Raw genomic sequence first — 23,723 nt, 5'->3', positions numbered from 1 at the left:
CGCGTTCGAATGCGACGTGGAGTGCGTGGAGTACGCCGAGGCCCTCGCCGAGTCCGAGGCCCTCATCGCCGACCTGGAGAGCCTCTTTAAGGAGGTGCCAGACGTAAAGCGTCATGCCGGAAACTTCGAGCCCGCGGAGACGGTTAAGTCTGTCCCCCTCGACCCCAGCGGCGACGCCTCCAAGCAGATCCGGATCGGCTCCGAGCTCGGTCCCAAATAGGAAGCAGTGCTCGTCGACTTTCTCCGCGCGAACGCCGACGTCTTCGCGTGGAGTCCCTCGGACATGCCCGGCATACCGAGGGATGTCGCCGAGCACTCGCTGGACATCCGAGCCGGAGCCCGACCCGTCAAACAGCCTCTGCGCCGATTCGACGAAGAAAAGCGCAGAGCCATAGCGAGGAGATCCACAAGCTAATGGCGGCAGGGTTCATCAAAGAGGCGAAAGGTGTCAAGCTCAATCCCGAAAAGTGTGTCTTCGGGGTGCCCCGAGGCATGCTCTTGGGGTTCATCGTCTCCAAGCGGGGCATCGAAGCCAACCCGGAGAAGATCGCGGTCATCACGCAGCACCCCGAGCCCTTGTTGGAGACACCCGGGGGCTACACGCACCCCTGGGAAGGGCCGCTTGTCATCGCCAAAGTTCTGAAGCCCGGAACAAATGAACTGGCCGACAGTCAAGGCGAGGTCTGCACCAACACTCCGAACGTCTAACAGCTACGTTGCTTCTACCCTTAAGATGCTTTCAAGTTGTTCGCTTACCTTGCCCCCATGCAAGTTTTAGTCGTCAAGGAAGGGTCAGCCTTGCCTCGGCAGAACCCGACCCTCCCTCGGGGGCTAAAAAGGGGGGAACCCCTCTGCATCAAAATTTTCAATCGAAAAGGCTTTTGCGTTCCCCCGGCTATGTCGGAAGCAGGACCCCAAGGAGCGAACGCGGGTGCATGTAAGTGGCAAGGCCGACTGAGCCGAGGGACTCCTACGCCTCCGGGTTATGGACACCTCACTCGTCACCCGCCACGAAAAGTGACCCCTACTTGGGGAAGCCACCCTGCTACTGACAGGTGGGGCCGGACACGCAAAATGAAAGGGAAAGGAGCACGACTTCATGCAACGGTAATAAAGTGTTCAGGCCTCAGCGGCCGCAGAAAGACACACGTGCATCCAACAGAAACTGCTTCGACAGAGTTAGGCGTCGCCCCGGGAAGGAGCCGCGCCTTCGGCTTCGTCCCCGCCCTCGGCAAAGTCCATCCCGGCTTCGGACGACGGCGCAGGCGGGAGGATCTCTGCCTCGAAGGTGGTCGCCAGCACTGCGCTCGGACCCGCGGCGGCCGCATCGAGCCTCTGGACTTCTGCCAGGGCGGCTTCATCTTCGTCAGGAAGGCAATACCCCTCGCTGACCCGCTCCAGGTCCACAATGTAGTGGGAAGCGAGCACGGCGAAGGCTCGCCTGACGCCGTGGTGTAGCGCCTCGCGGACTCTGCTGCGCACATGATCGCCCAAGACCTGCAGGCGACTTTGAGGGGAGCTTCCTGAGGGGACGTCGCCGGAGCCAAGGACCCGGCAGAAGTCCGAGACGGCCTCAGACATGGCCGCGTGGTCGGCCTCTCTCTGCTCGGCCGCCCCGGCAAGCGCCTTGGCGGACTCATCAAGGGCGGACTCGAGCTCTGCGAACAGCCAGAAGAAAGATCTCAAACACAAGCGGAGGAAACAAGCAGAAACGAAAACCGAAGATGGCCAAGGCGTACCTCCGGCTCGGGCACGCTGCTCCGAGGCTGCGACCTAGGCTACGGCTAGGTCGGCTGCAAGGGCTCCAGCCCGGCTTTCGGCCTCGGCAGCCCGGCCCCGAGATTGGTCTCGCTCATTGATGATCTGGTCGAACTCGGACTGCTGTCGTTGCACTTCTGCGCGCGCCACGGCCGCCTCCGCGCGTGCCGCTGCCGCCTCGGCTCTCAGATCGGTGCAGAGCAACCGAAGGTCCGCCGCCTCGGCGCCCTGCTGAGAGAGGCGCGCAGTAGCCCCGGCGAGCGAGGTCCTCAGGGATCGCAGCGAGCCCCAGACGTCGACCTCGCGGTGGATGAACGACGACTTGGCGGCGCTCAGATCCGTCAGGTCCTGAGGGAAGGAAGTGGGACGTCACGAAAAGACGCCTTGGTGAAAGGGAAATGTGCCCTTGGGCCATTTCTAAGTATTTTGGTGATTGAGTGTCAACACAAGTGCTTAAATGTGAATCAATGCCCATGGATGAACAAAGTGAAAATCTAGAGCAAAGGTATGTTTCTAAGTCTTAGTATATTGGTTTTGTGTACTAAAATATTTGTCTAAGTGTTAGAAACAGAAAGAAGAAGAGAAGAGAAGACTTGGCTGTGTACAGCCAAGAGGCTGGTTCGGTCTGGGGCACCGGACTGTCCGGTGGTGCACCGGACAGTGTCCGGTGCGCCAGGCTGCCTCGGCCGAACAGGCCGCTCTCGGGAATTCGCCGACGGCGTACGGCTAAAATTCACCGGACTGTCCGGTGTGCACCGGACTGTCCGGTGAGCCAACGGTCGGCTAGGGCCAACGGTCGGCAGCGCGATCTGCGCGGGACACGTGGCCAAGGCAACGGTCGGAAGGGGGCACCGGAGTGTCCGGTGTGCACCGGACATGTCCGGTGCGCCAACGGCTCCCGCATCTGCAACGGTCGGCTTCGCCATTTAAGGAAAGGAATCGGGCACCGGACAGTGTCCGGTGTGCACCGGACTGTCCGGTGCGCCCGATGACAGAAGGCAAGGATGGCCTTCCAGATTTGTTCTCAACGGCTCCTAGCTGCCTTGGGGCTATAAAAGGGACCCCTAGGCGCATGGAGGAGTACACCAAGCAACCTTTTAGCATACTTGATCAACCACACTCAGTCTTTGCGCATCCGTTTGTGATTCTAAGTGATTCGAGCTCTGTTCTTGTGAGAAACTGTGAGATAGTCTTTGAGCTCGATTCTTGGCCGTGTGTGTGCGCATTTCGCTGTGGATTTGTGTGTGTTGCCTCCCTCCCTTACTCCGTGCTTCTTTGTGAAATTCAATTGTAAGGGCGAGAGACTCCAAGTTGTGGAGATTCCTCGCAAACGGGATTGAGAAAAGAAAAGCAAGAACACTGTGGTATTCAAGTTGATCATTGGATCACTTGAGAGGAGTTGAGTGCAACTCTCGTCCATTGAGACGCCACAACGTGGAGTAGGCAAGTTTTTGTACTTGGCCGAACCACGGGATAACCACCGTGTCATCTCTGTGATTGATTTCTTGTGGTTATTGTGTTTTGACTCCTCTCTAGCCACTTGGCCATACTTGTGCTAACACTTAACAAGTTTTTGTGGCTTAAGCTTTGAAGTTTTACAGGATCACCTATTCACCCCCCCCCTCTAGGTGCTCTCAATTGGTATCAGAGCCGTTCTCTTCAAGAAAGGGACTAACCGCCCGAAGAGATGGATCCTAAGGGGAAGGGAATCGTGATCAACGACAAAGAGAAGGAATCCTTCGTCAACGAGCCGAAGGACGACAAGTCTACCGACTCCGGCTCGGGGCATAGACGGAAGGAAGGGAAGAAGAAGAAGACAAGGCGCATCAAGGAGATCATCTACTACGACGATAGTGATGAGTCTACTTCTTCCCAAAAGGATGATGACAACGACTACAAAAAGACGGTCAATTCGAACTTTTCATTTGATTATTCTCGTATTCAACATAGTTCGAATTCGCATTTGCTTTCCATTCCTCTTGGCAAACCTCCACACTTCGATGGGGAGGACTACGGATTTTGGAGTCACAAAATGCGTAGTCACTTATTCTCTCTCCATCCAAGCATATGGGAGATTGTGGAGAATGGAATGAAATTTGATAGCTCGGATAGCCCTATGCTTATAAATGAACAAATTCATAGAAATGCACAAGCTACTACTGTTCTTTTAGCATCTTTGTGCAGGGAAGAATACAATAAGGTGAGCGGCTTGGACAATGCCAAGCAGATATGGGACACCCTCAAGATCTCTCACGAGGGCAACGACGTCACCATGCTCACCAAGATAGAGTTGGTAGAGGGCGAACTTGGAAGATTTGCTATGATAAGGGGGGAGGAGCCAACCCAAACATACAACCGACTCAAAACCCTTGTCAACAAGATAAGGAGCTATGGAAGCACGCGATGGACGGACCACGACGTCGTCCGCCTAATGCTCAGGGCCTTTACCGTTCTTGATCCTCATCTCGTGAACAATATTCGTGAGAATCCCAGGTACACGATGATGACGCCCGAGGAAGTACTTGGAAAATTCGTGAGCGGGCGGATGATGATCAAGGAGGCAAGATACGTCGACGACGCGTTGAACGGTCCACTCCACGAGCCTCAACCCATTGCTCTAAAGGCAACAAGGAGCAAGGAGTCGCTACCTAGCAAGGTGGCGCAAGTTGAGGCGGCCGGGCTCAATGATGAAGAGATGGCTCTCATCATCAAGAGATTCAAGACGGCGCTAAAAGGTCGAAAGGGACAGCCAAGCAAGGCCAAGACCAAGGGAAAGCGATCATGCTTCAAATGCGGTAAGCTTGGTCATTTTATTGCTAACTGTCCCGAAAATGATAGTGACCAGGAGCAAGGGAAAAATGGGAAGAGAGAGAACAAGAAGGTTTACAAGAAGGCCAAAGGCGAAGCACACCTTGGAAAGGAGTGGGATTCGGATTGCTCTTCGTCCGACTCCGACGACGAAGGACTCGCCGCCACTGCCTTCAACAAATCGGCTCTCTTCCCCAATGAGCATCACAATTGCCTCATGGCAAGGGAAAAGAAGGTAATCACTCGTAATGCTAATACTTATGATTCTTCTAGTGATGATGAATCTAGTGAGGATGAAATTGATTACTCTAGTTTATTCAAGGGATTGGATAGAACTAAGATAGCTAAGATTAATGAGTTGATTGATGCCTTAAATGAAAAGGATAGAATCTTAGAGAAACAAGAAGACCTTTTATATGAAGAACATGATAAATTTGTTAGTGCACAAAATTCACTTGCTCTAGAAGTTAAAAGAAATGGAATACTTTCTTGTGAACTTTCTACTTGTAATGAAACCATTTCTTCTTTAAAAGGTGAAATTAATGTTTTAACTGCTAAACTAGAAGTAGCAAGTAACTCTTGTGTTGAAAATATTACAATTTGCACTAGGTGTAAGGATTTTGATGTTAATGCTTGTAGTGAACACTTAGTTTCAATTTCAAAACTAAATGATGAAGTGGCTAGTCTTAATGCTCAACTTAAGACTAGCAAGAGTGAAGTTGATAAAATAAAATTTGCAAGGGATGCCTACACGGTGGGTAGACACCCCTCAATTAAGGATGGTCTTGGCTTCAAGAGAGAGGCCAAGAACTTAACAAGCCATAAGGCTCCCATCTTCGTCAAGGAGAAAGGGAAGGCCCCTATGGCTAGTAGTGCTAAAAGGAACCATGCTTTCTTATACCATGATAGGAGACATGCTTATAATGATTCACATGTTTATGATTCTCATGCCATGTTTGCTTCTAGTTCTTCCTATAAGCATGATAGAGATATGTGTAGGAGAAATGTTGTGCATATTCCTAGGAGAAATTTTGCTCATGTTCCTAGAAAAGTTGTGAACAAACCTTCTACCATTTATTATGCTTGCAATGCTCCCTTTGCTATTTGTAGAAAGGGTAAGAAAGTAATTGCTAGGAAATTAGGGGCAAGATGCAAGGGAGATAAAACTTGCATTTGGGTCCCTAAGGAAATTTGCACTAACCTTGTAGGACCCAACAAGAGTTGGGTACCTAAGTCCCAAGCCTAAATTTGCCTTGCAGGTTTATGCATCCGGGGGATCAAGCTGGATTATCGACAGCGGATGCACAAACCATATGACGGGGGAGAAGAAGATGTTCACTTCCTACGTCAAGAATAAGGATTCCCAGGATTCAATTATATTCGGTGATGGGAATCAAGGCAAGGTAAAAGGGTTAGGTAAAATTGCAATTTCTAATGAGCATTCTATCTCTAATGTATTTTTAGTAGAGAGTCTTGGATATAATTTGCTATCTGTTAGTCAATTATGTCATATGGGGTATAACTGTCTATTTACTAATGTAGATGTGTCTGTCTTTAGAAGAAGTGATGGTTCACTAGCTTTTAAGGGTGTATTAGACGGCAAACTTTATTTAGTTGATTTTGCAAAAGAAGAGGCCGGTCTAGATGCATGCTTAATAGCTAAGTCTAGCATGGGCTGGCTGTGGCATCGCCGCTTAGCACATGTGGGGATGAAGAACCTTCACAAGCTTCTAAAGGGAGAACACGTGATAGGTTTGACTAACGTGCATTTCGAAAAAGATAGACCTTGTGCAGCTTGTCAAGCAGGTAAACAAGTAGGAGGAGCGCATCACAGCAAGAATGTGATGACCACTTCAAGACCCCTGGAGCTGCTGCATATGGACCTCTTCGGACCCGTCGCCTATCTGAGCATAGGAGGGAGTAAGTATGGTCTAGTTATTGTTGATGACTTTTCCCGCTTCACTTGGGTGTTCCTTTTGCAGGATAAGTCTGAAACCCAAGGGACCCTCAAGCGCTTCCTCAGGAGAGCTCAAAATGAGTTTGAGCTCAAGGTGAAGAAGATAAGAAGCGACAACGGGTCCGAGTTCAAGAACCTTCAAGTGGAGGAGTTCCTCGAGGAGGAAGGGATCAAGCACGAGTTCTCCGCTCCCTATACACCACAGCAAAACGGTGTGGTAGAGAGGAAGAACAGGACGCTAATCGACATGGCGAGGACTATGCTTGGAGAGTACAAGACCCCCGAGCGTTTTTGGTCGGAAGCCGTGAACACGGCTTGCCACACCATCAACAGGGTCTACCTTCACCGCCTCCTCAAGAAGACGTCGTATGAGCTTCTAACCGGTAACAAACCCAATGTATCTTACTTTCGTGTATTTGGGAGCAAGTGCTACATTCTAGTGAAGAAGGGTAGAAATTCTAAGTTTGCTCCCAAAGCTGTAGAAGGGTTTTTGTTAGGTTATGACTCAAATACAAAGGCGTATAGAGTCTTCAACAAATCATCGGGTTTGGTTGAAGTCTCTAGCGACGTTGTATTTGATGAGACTAATGGCTCTCCAAGAGAGCAAGTTGTTGATTGTGATGATATAGATGAAGAAGATGTTCCGACGGCAGCCATACGAACCATGGCGATTGGGGAAGTACGGCCACAGGAACAAGATGAACGAGATCAACCATCTTCCTCAACTACGGTGCTACCCCCAACTCAAGACGATGAACAGGTTCATCAACAGGAGGCGGATGATCAAGGGGAAGCACAAGATGATCATGTGATGGAGGAAGATGCGCAACCGGCACCTCCAACCCAAGTTCGAGCGATGATTCAAAGGGATCATCCCGTCGACCAAATTCTGGGTGATATTAGCAAGGGAGTAACTACTCGATCTCGATTAGTTAATTTTTGTGAGCATTACTCCTTTGTCTCTTCTATTGAGCCTTTCAGGGTAGAGGAGGCCTTGCTAGATCCGGACTGGGTGTTGGCCATGCAGGAAGAGCTTAACAACTTCAAGCGCAATGAAGTTTGGACACTGGTGCCTCGTCCGAAGCAAAATGTTGTGGGAACCAAGTGGGTGTTCCGCAACAAACAGGACGAGCACGGGGTGGTGACGAGGAACAAGGCTCGACTTGTGGCAAAAGGTTATGCCCAAGTCGCAGGTTTGGACTTTGAGGAGACTTTTGCTCCTGTGGCTAGGCTAGAGTCAATTCGTATCTTGCTAGCATATGCCGCTCACCATTCTTTCAGGTTGTACCAAATGGATGTGAAGAGCGCTTTCCTCAACGGGCCAATCAAGGAGGAGGTGTACGTGGAGCAACCCCCTGGCTTCGAGGATGAACGGTACCCCGACCACGTGTGTAAGCTCTCTAAGGCGCTCTATGGACTTAAGCAAGCCCCAAGAGCATGGTATGAATGCCTTAGAGACTTTTTAATTGCTAATGCTTTCAAGGTTGGGAAAGCCGATCCAACTCTTTTTACAAAGACATGTGATGGTGATTTATTTGTGTGCCAAATTTATGTCGATGACATAATATTTGGTTCTACTAACCAAAAGTCTTGTGAAGAGTTTAGCAGGGTGATGACGCAGAAATTCGATATGTCGATGATGGGCGAGTTGAACTACTTCCTTGGGTTCCAAGTAAAGCAACTCAAGGACGGCACCTTCATCTCCCAAACGAAGTACACGCAAGATCTGCTAAAGCGGTTTGGGATGAAGGACGCCAAGCCCGCAAAGACTCCGATGGGGACCGACGGACACACCGACCTCAACAAAGGAGGTAAGTCCGTTGATCAAAAAGCATACCGGTCAATGATAGGTTCTTTGCTTTACTTATGTGCTAGTAGACCGGATATTATGCTTAGCGTATGCATGTGTGCTAGATTTCAATTCGATCCTAAGGAATGTCACTTAGTGGCGGTGAAGCGAATTCTTAGATATTTAGTTGCTACGCCTTGTTTCGGGCTCTGGTATCCAAAGGGGTCTACCTTTGACTTGGTTGGATACTCAGACTCCGACTATGCTGGATGTAAGGTCGATAGGAAGAGTACATCGGGGACGTGCCAATTCTTAGGAAGGTCCCTGGTGTCATGGAACTCTAAGAAACAAACCTCTGTTGCTCTATCCACCGCTGAGGCCGAGTACGTTGCCGCAGGTCAGTGTTGCGCGCAACTACTTTGGATGAGGCAAACCCTCCGGGACTTTGGCTACAATCTGAGCAAAGTCCCACTCCTATGTGATAATGAGAGTGCTATCCGCATGGCGGAAAATCCTGTTGAACACAGCCGCACAAAGCACATAGACATCCAGCATCACTTTTTGAGAGATCACCAGCAAAAGGGAGATATCGAAGTGTTTCATGTTAGCACCGAGAACCAGCTAGCCGATATCTTTACCAAGCCTCTAGATGAGAAGACCTTTTGCAGGCTGCGTAGTGAGCTAAATGTCTTAGATTCGCGGAACTTGGATTGAATTGTAGCATACATGTGTTTGTGTATTTGATCAGGTTCATTCTGCATTTTGTTGCTTATTGTGGTGCTCAAGTTGTACAAACACTCCCTGGACCTCACAAGTCCGTTGCAAAGTGATGCACATGTTTAGGGGGAGATGTGTTACAACTTGACCCTTTGAGACTAACCATTTGCTTGAGTTTGCTTGATTTAGTCTCGAAGGAGAATTGAAAGGGAAAGGTGAACTTGGACCATGCAAGACTTCCACTGCACTCCGATGAGAGGGTAACTTATTCCAAGTTCATCTCTATGATCTTATTGCCTTTGTACTCTTAATTGACGATATTGGTGAGGCAATGGGGTTAAAAGGCCAAGATTGATCCCGTTTTGGTGCTTGATGCCAAAGGGGGAGAAAATAAAGGCCAAAGCGATAAATGGATCAGCTACCACTTGAGAGATTTTGAAAATAGTAGAATAGAGCTTTTTGTTTTAGCAAAACTCTTTTATTGTGTCTCTTGTCAAAAGTTGGCTTCTTGTGGGGAGAAGTGTTGATTATGGGAAATAGGGGGAGTTTTTGAAATCTTTGATCAATCTCTTTTGGAATGACTCTCTTTATACTTCAACATGTGTGTTTGACTTAGAGATAGAGATTTGAATTTGATTTGCAAAAACAAACCAAGTGGTGGCAAAGGATGATCCATATATGCCAAAATTGAATCAAAATCAATTTGAGTTTTATTTGAAGTGTTTTTGCACTTGTTCTAGTTGCTTTATGTTGTGTTGGCATAAATCACCAAAAAGGGGGAGATTGAAAGGGAAATGTGCCCTTGGGCCATTTCTAAGTATTTTGGTGATTGAGTGTCAACACAAGTGCTTAAATGTGAATCAATGCCCATGGATGAACAAAGTGAAAATCTAGAGCAAAGGTATGTTTCTAAGTCTTAGTATATTGGTTTTGTGTACTAAAATATTTGTCTAAGTGTTAGAAACAGAAAGAAGAAGAGAAGAGAAGACTTGGCTGTGTACAGCCAAGAGGCTGGTTCGGTCTGGGGCACCGGACTGTCCGGTGGTGCACCGGACAATGTCCGGTGCGCCAGGCTGCCTCGGCCGAACAGGCCGCTCTCGGGAATTCGCCGACGGCGTACGGCTAAAATTCACCGGACTGTCCGGTGTGCACCGGACTGTCCGGTGAGCCAACGGTCGGCTAGGGCCAACGGTCGGCAGCGCGATCTGCGCGGGACACGTGGCCAAGGCAACGGTCGGAAGGGGGCACCGGACTGTCCGGTGTGCACCGGACATGTCCGGTGCGCCAACGGCTCCCGCATCTGCAACGGTCGGCTTCGCCATTTAAGGAAAGGAATCGGGCACCGGACAGTGTCCGGTGTGCACCGGACTGTCCGGTGTGCCCGATGACAGAAGGCAAGGATGGCCTTCCAGATTTGTTCTCAACGGCTCCTAGCTGCCTTGGGGCTATAAAAGGGACCCCTAGGCGCATGGAGGAGTACACCAAGCAACCTTTGAGCATACTTGATCAACCACACTCAGTCTTTGCGCATCCGTTTGTGATTCTAAGTGATTCGAGCTCTGTTCTTGTGAGAAACTGTGAGATAGTCTTTGAGCTCGATTCTTGGCCGTGTGTGTGCGCATTTCGCTGTGGATTTGTGTGTGTTGCCTCCCTCCCTTACTCCGTGCTTCTTTGTGAAATTCAATTGTAAGGGCGAGAGACTCCAAGTTGTGGAGATTCCTCGCAAACGGGATTGAGAAAAGAAAAGCAAGAACACTGTGGTATTCAAGTTGATCATTGGATCACTTGAGAGGAGTTGAGTGCAACTCTCGTCCATTGGGACGCCACAACGTGGAGTAGGCAAGTTTTTGTACTTGGCCGAACCACGGGATAACCACCGTGTCATCTCTGTGATTGATTTCTTGTGGTTATTGTGTTTTGACTCCTCTCTAGCCACTTGGCCATACTTGTGCTAACACTTAACAAGTTTTTGTGGCTTAAGCTTTGAAGTTTTACAGGATCACCTATTCACCCCCCCCCTCTAGGTGCTCTCACTTGGTCACAAAGGAGAAAAGGTATGCCTGAAACCGTTACCTGGAGGATTTTGGGGACGTCCCTGCAGAAAACCTCCAGCGACGACCGGGGCGACCCCACCGTTGCTTCAGCACACTCGCGGAGCTCGTCCCAGGACTGTTCCTCCCGTTCATCGTCGAGAACGAAGACGGGATCCGAGGCCTCACGGGTCCGGAACCGGAGCAACTGGCGCCGACTCTCGGAGCTCCGCCGCACAGCGACAAGGCTGCCGCCCGGCGGGACGGATCGCGTCTCCACGCCCCCCTCCTCCGAGGCACCAAGCGCCGATGCCTCGGCCGTCTCAGCGTCGGCAGCGACCGGTCGCTCCCCGACTAGGACGGCGGCGGCTTCAGTAGCAACAGGTGTCAGCACCGCCGACACGTCCGGTGGGGCCGGGGCCACGTCCGCGTCAGCCGCCTCGGCAGAAGAGCCAGCCTCGGGAACTCGCTCCACGGCGACTGGTGCCGCCTGAGCCCCCTGATGTGGAGCGCCTTTCGAGAAGGTCAGCTGAACGGCAAGGCCCGGAGCGGCGCCGGCTGCGCAAGCCGACGCCTTCTTAAGGGCCTTTCGGGGAGCCAGATCGGTCTGGCCATGGCTTCGCTTGCTGAGGGGGAAAGAAAAATCACGGTCGGGACATACGAATGAAAAGCCAGGACGAAGACGTTCCAAGATACTTACCCGCTCCGGGCCATGATCAACCGTGCCTGAGGGGAGGTCTCTCGGATCTCGACCCCCGAAGGCGCCGCCAAGGTCTGCTTCGCCGGCAGCTTCGGCACCGCCCTTGCTTTGGGCGCTTTGGACGCCCGGGGGGCGGACTGCCCAGGCACTGCCACGGCGACCTGAGGGTCGCTCTCCTGCGCTGCCGGCGTGGGCGACGGCTCTCGGGGAACAGACGCCTCGGCCTGGCTCCCCGGGGTCGCCTCAACTCCCCCAGCCGAGGGGTCAGGTGCCCTCTCAGACTGCCCCCGCTCTTCGGGCCGGGACCCCGGCGTCCTGACTCCGGGGACTGACGGCATCAGCCCACTCGGGGGCTGGCTTGACAGCTCCTGGCCTAACCTCAAGCCAGGGCTGAGGCCAAGGCGGGCAGCCATGTCGTCTTCCTCGTCATCATCTTCATCATCGTCGTCGTCATCAGGCGTTTCCGGCGACGGCTCCCTCGGAAGCCCCTCCCTCTCCTGCCGACGACGGAGTTTTTCCAAGGCGTCTCGAGCCCGCATCCGCTCGCGGGCCCGGGCCTTCTCCGCGTCCTTCTCTTTCTTCTTCTCCTCCGCGGCAACCCGCCGCGCTGCTCGGTCCACCGCATCCTGCGGGACCCGTGGCAGGGAAGGCTTGTGCCACCCTACCTCCTGAAGACAGATGGAAATCCTGACCGTAAGAACCAGGGGCAACCCGATGCAAGAGGAAGGAAGGAGTGGACACTCACCAGAGTCACGCACCCTTGGTCAGGGCGCATCAAAGGCTGGGAGAAGGCGCTGGGGTCCGGTTTCCCCAACGCGACGGCCACCCGCCCGTGGAGGACGTCGAAGGGAAGAGGATCCGAGGACATCCGCGAGCCCTCCAAGTCAGCCTCCGGTGTCATCTCCCAAAGCGGCAACCGTCGCTCCGCCAAGGGAAGCACCCTCCGGCGGTGGATGGCGGCAATCACTCCCGTGGCGGTGAGTCCCCCTTTCCGCAACGCCTCCAAGGCCTTGAGAAGGGGTTCGAGGTTCTTCTGTCTTTCGTGCGGGGTCCCATGGCGCCAAGCATCGGCGGCGACGGTGACTACTCGCTGGGAGAACGGCGGGAGCAACTCGCCGTCATTCCGGAGGTAGAACCACCGGCGCTGCCACCCCTTGTTCGAGGACGCAAGGATGGCGGGAATATACAGCGACGCCCGCGACTGCCTCAGCTGGAGGATGCAACCGCCGGCCCGCACTGCCGCGCGGACCTTTCTCTCCCCCGTCGGCGAAGCGAAAAGCTCCGCGAAAAAGAGATGGGTCCACAAGTCCCAGTGGGGGGCGATCCCCAAGTACCCCTCGCACACTGCTACGAAGATGGCGGCCTGCGAGATGGAGTTGGGGCTGAGGTTGTGCAACTCCACCCCGTAATGGTGTAGGATCGCCCGCATAAAGCGGCTCGCCGGCACACCAAATCCCCGCTCGTGGAAGGAGACGAAGCTCACGATGTACCCCGGAGGTGGGGACGGAGCGGCTCCGCTCACGGGGGGAATCCATTCCGGCCGCCTCTCATCAGAGAGAGGGCGAAGTAAACCCTCAGCAACAAGATCCTCCAGATCACCCGCCGTCACTGTGGAGAAAGGCCATGGGTCGCGCGGCGAGATGATGGTCACCCGGTCGGCCATCACCTAGCAGAAGGGGTGGCGGCGCAAAGGACAGGGTGGGCGGTTTCCTTTTCTCTGGCTAAATCTCTCGGGTTACGAAAACCTAAGAGGGAGCCAGGAAGCGGAGCAAAGAACCATCGCCAGACCCTCCCCCGAGTATATAAAGACCAAAGCGAGACCCGTTCAACGTTCCGCCCGGACCGGCCACGGGATTCAAAAACACGAAGCGAAACAGCCGTTCCTCGAACGGCTCGCGCACGCGCAACGGCCGCCCCGCGAACCGCGCGCCCCGTCGCATTAACGCCGCGGCGGGACAGGCGGCGCCTCTGGCAGGAGAAGCGAGCGACGCTTCGCCTTCGCCATAATGACCGCGTCAAAAAAGGTACGCCGCGTCGTTCGATTCCGTATCCTTTTCCTTTTTTCCTCTTTCTCTCTCTTGCAACAGGGACCGGGAAAGGGGGATACCCCAAAAAGGATCCTTCCCCGTGAGGGAACCAGGCTCCGAGCCTCCCTACTGATCAGAGGTTCGAAGGCTGGCCCCTCGAAAGGGTTCAACAGCCGCCTCAGAGCGCGTGGGCTCCACACCCACTACTGGTCAGAGGTTCGAAGGCCGGCCCCTCGGAAGGGTTCAACGGCCGCCTCAGGCTACTCGGGCTCCGCGCCCACTACTGATCAGGGGTTCGAAGGCTGGCCCCCGAAGGGTTCACAGCCGCCTCAGACACAGAGCGAGGGATGACCATGGGTACGTTCGATACATAACCAAGGCTCGGGCTGTGCTCCTGAGGTACCCTAGGACATTTCCGAGACCAGCAGGAACGATCTTGTAACGGAATCCCATCAGAGGGAGGCATCGAGCCCTCGGACCCCGTCGCCAGGGGACCGGGTCCGGCAGATCACCCGCAGGTACATTTGGGCGCGCCTCTGGGCCTCTAGCCGACCCCTAACGAATGGGGCACGGACGTCCACTCGGATTACCCGCCTGCAGCTCACCGGAGACACCATGTTCGGCGCCCATCGAGGGCAACATGGTGCTTTCCCCCCTCCTCCTTGCGGAAAGGCGACACAGGGGCATATGTAAAAAAGTCGAGTCTGTCCCTGATCGCCCTCTCGCCCTGTGTAGAGGCTCGGGGGCTGCTCTCGCAAACCCGGCTCCGGCCGAACCGTTGACAACGTCAACATACCAGCCCGAGAACTTGGGACCCGGCCGTACACCCGGGCTACGGCCAGCTCGCATGAGGGAACGACCAGACCAGCCGAAGCGTTACGTGAGGCATTAAGACCTCGGAGGAGTCAAACCACTCCTCCGAGGCCTCGGGGGCTACACCCGGCGGGTGCGCTCGCGCGCACCCACCGGAACAAAACGCAACCGAGAAAGGCTGGTCCCCTTGCAAAAAAGTGCGACGAAAGCCTCCAAGCGAGTGCTAACACTCCCTTCGAGGCTCGGGGGCTACTATCGGGGACCATAATTAGGGGTACCCTCAAGGCTCCTAATTCTCAGCTGGTAACCCCTATCAGCATAAAGCTGCAAAGGCCTGATGGGTGTGATTAAGTCGGGGATCGGTCCATTCGAGGGACACGATCACACCTCGCCCGAGCCTAGCCTCGGACAAGGGCAGCCAACCCCGGAGGATCTCCGCCTCGCCCGAGGCCCCCCTCCAGCGGCTAACATATTTCCGGCTCGCCCGAGGCCCTGTCTTCGCCAAGAAGCAACCCTGACCAAATCGCCGCGCCGACCGACCAAATCGCAGGAGCATTTAATGCAAAGGCAGCCTGACGCCTTTATCCTGACGCGCACCCTTCAGCCGATAGAGCCGAAGTGACCGCCGTCACTTCGCCGCTCCACTGACCGGCCTGACAGAAAGACAGCGCCGCCTGGGCCGCTCCGACTGCGGTGCCACTTGACAGAGTGAGGCTGACAGGCAGTCAGGCCCGGCCGCAGGCACCATAGGAAGCTCTGCTTCGCCCGACCCAGGGCTCGGACTCGGGCTAAGCCCCGGAAGACGGCGAACTCCGCTCCGCCCGACCCAGGGCTCGGACTCGGGCTAAGCCCCGGAAGACGGCGAACTCCGCTCCGCCCGACCCAGGGCTCGGACTCGGGCTAAGCCCCGGAAGACGGCGAACTCCGCTCCGCCCGACCCAGGGCTCGGACTTGGGCTCAGCCCCAGAGGACGACGAACTCCGCTCCGCCCGACCCCAGGGCTCGGACTCCACCCTGACCTCAGCCGACGGTCTCCGCCTCGCCCGACCCAGGGGCTCGGACTCGACCTCGACCACGGAAGATAGACTCGACCTCGGCTTTGGAGGAGCTTCCACATCGCCCAACCTAGGGCGCAGACCAGCCACGTCAACAGGAGGCGCCATCATCACCCTACCCCAAGCTGACTCGGGCCACGGGGAACAAGACCGGGGTCCCATCTGGCTCGCTCCGCTAGATAGGCAATGATGGTGCCTCGCATACTCCGTGACGACGGCGGCTCTCAGCCCCCTTACGGAAGCAAGAGGACGTCAGCAAGGACTCAATAGCTCCGACAGCTGTCCCTCCGCCAGGCTCCAGCGCTCCTCCGACGGCCACGACATCACACCAGCTGGGTGTCAAAATCTCTCCGGCTGCCACAACGGCATGTACTTAGGGCGCTAGCTCTCCTCCGCTAGACACGTAGCACTCCGCTACACCCCCCATTGTACATCTGGATCCTCTCCTTATGCCTATAAAAGGAAGGACCAGGGCCCTCTTAGAGAGGGTTGGCCGCGCGGGGACGAGGACGAGACAGGCGCTCGCGTGAGGCCGCTCGCTCCCTCTCCCGTGTGGACGCTTGTAAACCCCTACTGCAAGCGCACCCGACCTGAGCGCGGGACAAACACGAAGGCCGCGGGATTTCCACCTCTCTCACGCCCATCTCCGGCCACCTCACTTCCCCCCTTCGCGCTCGGCCTCGCGCCGACCCATCTGGGCTGGGGCACGCGGCGACATTTCACTCGTCGGCTCAGGGACCCCCCGGTCTCGAAACGCCAACACTTATCAAAAGCAGGAACAAACTCAAGCAGACCAACTGGCAAAGCAGTAAGAAATTAACTAATGTTGTAATATTACGACACTAAGGTATCAAAGATATCATAGAAAATCAAAGAGAGACACTACCGGACTCGCGTTCTTTGTCGATTGTCTTAGACACTCGGCAAAGCCTTTGTTGAGTGTTACCCTCAAGAAATAATACTCGGCAAACATTTTATCGGTAAAGGATTCTTTGCCGAGTAATTTTTTCGGACACTCGACAAAGAAACAAAGGACCGAGACTGTTAGATCAGGGTGCTGACATAACAGATTGCACACACACGATTTAGAGAAGTTCACATAGTCTGAGAATAACAGCCTACGCCCTCTATATGATGGATAAGCATTGGCAAAGCTTACACGCTCAAATAATTACTGAGCCTAAGAGTAGGACTTAGACCATATATATGGGAGAGATCCTAATACTTAAGTCTAAGACCTGTCTAATATATGACCTAGTTGTTCTAAAGTCTAAGAGGTCTTAATGTCAAATATGGTTATGGTTGTTGGACACTAGTTTTCGATTCCTGATAGATAAAAAACAAGGCAACACAAATGTGTACATCTTAAGCTTCTCCCTTTAATTTGACTTCCCTTCGGAAGTCAAACAAGGGAAGAAGATGTGGACGCAAACATTTACAATGTCAATCAGTCATAGAATATAAAAAGATGAAATTATTTACTCGACTCCTTATAATATGGGATTTGCTCCATTTCTACAATGTAATAACCAAGTACAAATATATCTTCAACTTCGCGAATGGGAAATCGAAAGTATCTCAAGGTATCTTCAAAGACGGAGCGAATCAGCATTTCCGGACTCCAAAAGTAACCCCAATGCATGACAGTGTTCCTCTATTTATAGTCGTGGGATACATCTTCGTATGAAATTACAACCACACACACATATCTTATACACATGACTTACAAATTTCACAAGGGAAACGCTATCTTTTCCCTTTCCTTCCACGCGGAATAAGCTTCCTTATTATTCTTCTTCTCTCTTGATTCATATATTGATGCCTATGGATCCAAAGTCGTCTTCTTCGGCTCACGCCTTCGCCGCAATTATATGCATCTAAAGCTCCGCAGCTTCGCCCATGTTTCTTAAGTTGCTTTTGACGAAGGATAGCTTCGCTACTCCTTTACATAGTACCTGAAACACATATTTTAGTTTGATAATATGGGGTTTTGACGATCTTCAGTAATAGAGGTCCCCAACAATAGCCCCTTGCGGAACAAGTTCGTTTCTTCATAACGAGCTTAGTTTGCAAAAATGTAATTTGGAGGCCTTGTGCCGAAGATCCAAAAAAACACCTTCCTAAAGCTCATTATGAGAGATGTACTTTGGACTTTTGGTTGGTAGGGTCCATTACCTAGTGAGCGAGCTATTGGGTTTGATAACTTTTTTGTATAAAAGTGGGCAAGGCTCGCTGCGAAAGGCACAACATTCACCGTCTTTCGTGTTCTACTGTTAATTTTCTCCATATCCGAAGCTTGCTTCGAACTTCCTTTTGGTAACATCGCTTTGAGTTTTTCAGGTGACTTTCTAGCTTGGTAGGGATGTCAGGAGAGAAGGTAGCTTCAGATCTCGCGCTGGTGAGAGCTTTGGACACTGCTAGCTAATAAGATGGTTCGTGGTGAGGGCATGCTCTTGACTGAGATTGCCGGGGCAACATGGCTGGTGTAACAGATGGGTCCAATGATGACAGTGAAGACATAGACGTTGAAGAGGACAACGAAGAGACCACGACGACGAAGTCGAGCCAAATTGTCTTATGGAAGTCATCAATCTGAATCGGTCATATCGAAGTGTTTAAGAATAGGTATTGCATAAGCGATATTGACTTAGTTCGTCTTGGAGGTGAAGAGATCACACCAGAGCCGAAGGACAATGAAGTGGTTATATTTCGAAGCTTCTTGAATGTTGGGCTTTGATTCTAACTACATAAGATGGTGGTCGGGGTGCTGAAAAGATTTAATATTTTCTTGCACCATCTTACTCCTAATTCCATTATGATAATGAGGCTTTTTATTCAGGCAGTATGAAGACAAGGTGTGGAGCCGAGCACATAATGTTTTTGCCAGATCCATGAATTACACTATTAGACGTAGGCAATTGTATAGAACATCTCCATAATAACTTTGTTTGTTATAACTTTTTTACCGAAAAGAGGCTCGATTTCTAGCTCTTGTCTATCGTAGCAAATGGCCAAAGCAGTAACGAAGGAATGGTTCTGTGTGAAGGTCGACTTGAAAGAAAAAGGAGGATGTGAAAGGTTTAATTCAGAAGCCTATTAAGCTTGCCTTCAGGCTCAAGAGGCCACTTTGCTATATGGATTTTGAAGCTCTGGCTACCTTCAACACTGCCTATATTCATGTTGGGAGTCGAGATCTCATCTAGGAACATTTGACATTCAATACTTGGCCCCTGAAGGCTGAATGGTCTATGCCAGAGCTAAAGGATATCATTCCTTCGGAAAATAAACCTGACCTTATTAGATTGAGATATACATATAAGTTTTAGACTGTTTTTGTGGAGCCATGCTACAAATGGCTCGAGGTTGTTGAGAACAAATGCAATGAAGTTCTTGGAAACTTCAAAAACAAGGAGGACGAAGCACTGACCACAACAACGAAGGATCGAAGAAATGTCATATATATGAACCACGTTTTTTGTGCCATATGGTTTGTCTTCCCTGACTACCCTCGTATAAGTTAGGGTGGAGGGAATAAGAGAAAACAAGAGAAGGTGAAGGTTGTGTCCAAGTGGTGAAAAGTCTCCACTGCTAAAACATAGAAGGATTTCGAGGCGCGAGTGGTTGTTATTGAGATCAAGTCATATGTTGAGCCTTTTGAACTACCAAATATTAGGGAGCGTTTCTTTTTCGAGAATGCTTATTCTTGTATTGAAATCACGACCTTCGTCTTAAACGGTCTACTTAATTTTTTAGGAGAGCCGTGGAGCAAAGGAGGTCGTCGAGCTACCGATACTTGATGAGACCCCTCTAGCAAAAATGGATACAGAAACAAAGCAAACACCAACTCCAAGATTTATGGGCTACAACTGATATTCCATAGAGTGAACGGATAGTTCCTGTAATTAGTGCCTTCTTCTTTGATGATATAGAGGATGGCGAAGCGAAGGCTGATTTAGGGGCTTCGGGAAAAGAAGTCGTGACAGCATTGGCAACACCAGAGGAGCTAACTTGCATGGAGCAATTGTAAATGTGACGGATGAAGAGACAGGTGCAAGCACCTCAATAATTGTGGGGGAAAACTCCAAAGCTACAACAATTCTCGCGTAGAAAATGGAAACCCATCAGAAAGCAGCTACGAATAAGGGTAAAGAGGCTATGGCAGCTGATGAGCCGAAGGTGACAACAACGGAGAACGTACCTACAAGAGAAGGTCCTTCAGAGCAGTTGAGCATCAAAAGTGATCGGTATGTGATCCATTACTCAGCCGGCAAGACGATGAGTGCCGAGCTGAGACGCAGAACTTTGCTGAGAGGTTAGGGTACCCTTTGGGGCAACAATCTTCGGAGGAGGTCCTGATGATTAAAGTAAAGTCCTCTAATTCTTCATGAAGCCCAGTAGGCAGGGCATGATCAATGTCTTTGATATTATTTAGCAAGAAATAATTCATGCTTCATGGTTCGCATACAAGGGTTGTGTTCATGTGCCTTTCATTATGAATATGATTGAGGTTGTCTCTCAAACCTAGTTTGCGAAAGACACCAAGCATGTGTGGTACACTCCCTACTAAATAGATCCCAATATTCATGTTGAAACATCAAAGAGGGCTCCCGCTGGAGGGATGAAAGTGGTAATTCGAACTGTTATGACACATTTAATATTTTAAAATAGATATATATAAAATTTAATGTTGATCTTTTCTTATGTTATAAAGCACATTATTATAAATAAGAATAAAATGTTGCATAAATTGTTTTATGTATTATTTGCTTCCTACAACAAAAAAGTTGAAAATTTATCGAATTTGTTTTATGTATTAATACAAATAAAAAAAATTTGTTCATAATATAGAGAAGCGCTACACCACAAGCAAACAATTTTTAGTACCTCATGCCGTGAAAAGGTGCATTGAGGGCACTTAAATCATCAAACAACAAGAGCCACAAATTTAACCATGAAAAATCCAAAAAAGGACTTGAAATCTATCCCCACAACCACCATCCACTTCTCAAACCTATTTGAGATTGTCGCTTTTCAAACATTTGCTATATAGCTCAGCCTAAACTAGTCCAAATGATCAAATAGTTTATCAAACTTGGGACAATTTCTCCTTGAGGTCTCTGTAATAGACGCCCTTTTCGTGGCAGTAACTGCACCATCAACTAACTGCTGAAAGAGCCTCCTACTTCCTTCGCTTCGGGAGTTTTGATAGCAGCGATCTTAATCAAGAAGTAGCAAACACAAGATCAGGAACACCACGGTCCACGTATCATATACGAACCAAGAACCGTAGAAGATAGTACCAAGAACCCAGTTCTTGATCAGCCTATGAAATGAATAAGACGAGGCATGATTACCATAGAGAATGTCTCTAGGAGAGAATGGACGTAGAATGCTCGAAGCCATTGTCTCTATCCCCATTGGAACTACCCCTCGCAGATATCACGCTGTGAAGAAGGGTATGTTGCGGTTGCGAAGGAGGTTACATCCATGTCGCGCCCCATCCGCAGCCGCAGCCGACGTCATGTGTAGCGATGGGGTGCATCGCGCGAGGAGTCGAGGGACGGTTCCACGCCTCAAACTCGAGGATTTGTTTCTAGAATAAGGGCTTGTTCGGTTCTACCATAATCCATATTAATTGAGTGGGATTGAGGGGGTTTCAATCCCTACTAAGTCAATATCTTTTTCAATCCATATCAATCCCCTCCAATCCATATGGATTGGAAGCGAAGAAACTCTAAGGTGTGAGGCAGTGGTGGAGCCTCGACCCGGCTAGCCTGGGCACGTGCCCGGGCTCCGCCATTGGCCACGGTGAATGAGAGCACGGGGCCTTTCAAAGAGCGCGGCGCTTCTAGTTAATCTGAAGAGAGCTGAGCCTGTAGCTCCTCGCTGTTTGCTGTCGTTGCAGCCATTGCATAACCATACCAGCCGGCGACGTGCAAGGACTAGCAGAAGCGGCACACGAGGACTAGAAGGGGACTGACAACTTCCAAATTTTAGCGAGAGGAGCAAGTGTTTCCGAGCAGCGATTTGCTTGAAAACAAAGAAAGACTACCTAGACACTATCTTTTGATTCTATTCAAGTCTTTAAAAACAACCGTAATAGTCGTGCCTACTGCCTAGGCTCCCATTGCGAGCTGGCTCCGCCACTGGTGTGAGGGGTTCACTGGGATGGGTTGGGGTTGAAGCGTTTTAACCGAACACATGTTTTTGCCGAGTTATTTTCCTAGTCAGGCTGATTCGGGTGGTTTTGTCTATGATCCTGTCTGTTCAGGCCCAAAGCGATTAAGGCTTAATAGAGAAGTAGAGCACGTTGGTGATATGACCGAACCTTGAATAAAATCACGTGTTCTTGCGTTCTTTGCTTCGTGTGTTGTTCATATTCACCTTATTGCGAGCAAAGATTTAGATATGATTGGTTTCGCAGGATTAGCAAATATCAGCTAATCTGCATACCTAATTTTGGACCATTAACAGGAATGTAACTACGAGTTACAACCACCACGCTTGGTTTCGTTTACTTGACCACGCAAGAGTGCGGTTGCATTTTGCATGAGCTCTGCTACAGCTTGGCGTCAGAGAGTGTGACCCAGATATGCTCGAACACCTCGACGATGAGGTCGTGGTACTCGGCGGCGTTGAGGGCCAGGTAGCACGCGAGGAGGTCCTCGAGGTCGGTGGCGGTGCGGATCCCGTTCTCGACGATCATCTCCTCCATGGACTCCCGGAAGTCCCGCCTCGGGTCCCGCGACGACTTGACCACCGCGAAGCTCTCAGCCAGAGGCGGCGGCTTGGTCGGCGGCGTGGCCGTCGTGGGCGACTTGCACTTCATGGACGATGCTAAGCGCGGAGTGTTCGCGCGCGTTTTCAGGCGGCGCGCCGACGACACGGACCGCCTCGGTCTGAGCTTGCCCTGTTCGGGGACAGGTGAGGCTCGTCGGGCCGCGTGTGCGAGGACGTCGACGTGCTTGTCCTCGAGCCGGAATACGTCGGGCTTCGCCGGTCTGGTCTTGGTCATGATCGGCGGGAGCGTCTTTTCGGGCCTCCTTTTGGTCCGCAGGTCGATGACGATGTCCGTGGCGGAGGTGATCACTTGGGCGTAGAGCTTGTCGTGGGCGCGGACGGCAGCCGTCGGTTTCTTCACGTATTCGTCGTCGTCGCTGCTGTAACCGACAAAGACGTCACGGCGGCACGGCGGGGTATCGGGCGCCTCGGCCACCACGAGCTCGGGCCGGCGGCCGCAGCGGCAGGCGGTGGAGGCCGGCGAGGACGCCACGCCGCCGCTGCTGCTGGCCGAGGGTGGTGGCGGCAGCTTGACGGCGGACCGCCTCCGGTGGCGGCGCCTGGACCGGCGCGGCGGCGACAGCTGCAGCGGCGGGAAGCGCGTGTCGGAGGCCTTGGGGCGCAGCGGCGAGCCCAGGACGAGGTCCCCCGCCCGCGGCGTGTAGTAGTGGGACGCCCTGTGCGGGAGCCACGGAGCGGCGGCGGCGGCGGCGGGCGCTCCGTGGCCGTGCCTCGGCGTGGTCGGGGGCGTGCGCGACGCGGCGTGCGCGGCCACGCGGGGGCTGGCCGCGGCGCCGCCCCCGCCCCGCGCGCGCATGTCCCGGAGCTTGAAGAACCACGCGTTCGGGATCATGTCTGACAGCCGGAACTTGTGGCGCGGCCCCATGGCTCCTGCGGGAGGAATGCGTGCGCTGCTGTGCTTTCTCTTTGGTGGCTCGAGCTTTAGTTAAGCTTGCTCTGTACGAGGAGCAGAGCAGAGGCGCGGGGCGGGAGATGAGGACGAGGCGAGGAGGCAGAGCAGGAACGCGGAAAATGGCGCGCACTGCACTAGTGTGGTGGGGGGGAGAGCGTGAGGAGAGGAGGGGACGCGAGGCGGCTTTTGTCCTCGCGCTCGCGCGTCGCCTCTCTCCCGTTCCTCCCCATCCCTCCCTCTATGCGGCGTGGGCCCCCACACCGGAAACGGACGACGCGCGGTAAAGCCACCCGGAGGGCTGAGACGGACCTCGTCCCGGAGACAAGGGGGGTGGGTCATCGCTCATCTCTTCATCAGAACTCAGAAGGGGGGGGCT

General features: G+C 52.3%; 1 protein-coding gene across 1 annotated transcript; it reads right to left on the bottom strand.

Annotated features, from left to right (window-relative positions):
• Positions 1–21,983: 21,983 nt before the first annotated feature.
• LOC103651061 (Transcription repressor OFP1) lies at positions 21,984–23,501 on the bottom strand. Its single transcript, XM_008676658.2, has one exon. It carries the CDS (start codon positions 23,318–23,320, stop codon positions 22,214–22,216), a length of 1,107 nt encoding a protein of 368 aa, XP_008674880.1. The 5' UTR covers positions 23,321–23,501; the 3' UTR covers positions 21,984–22,213.
• Positions 23,502–23,723: the final 222 nt, after the last annotated feature.

This window comes from Zea mays, chromosome 3 (assembly GCF_902167145.1).
Source record: "Zea mays cultivar B73 chromosome 3, Zm-B73-REFERENCE-NAM-5.0, whole genome shotgun sequence".
NCBI lineage: Eukaryota > Viridiplantae > Streptophyta > Magnoliopsida > Poales > Poaceae > Zea > Zea mays.
This window is presented reverse-complemented; position numbering and strand designations above follow the sequence as displayed.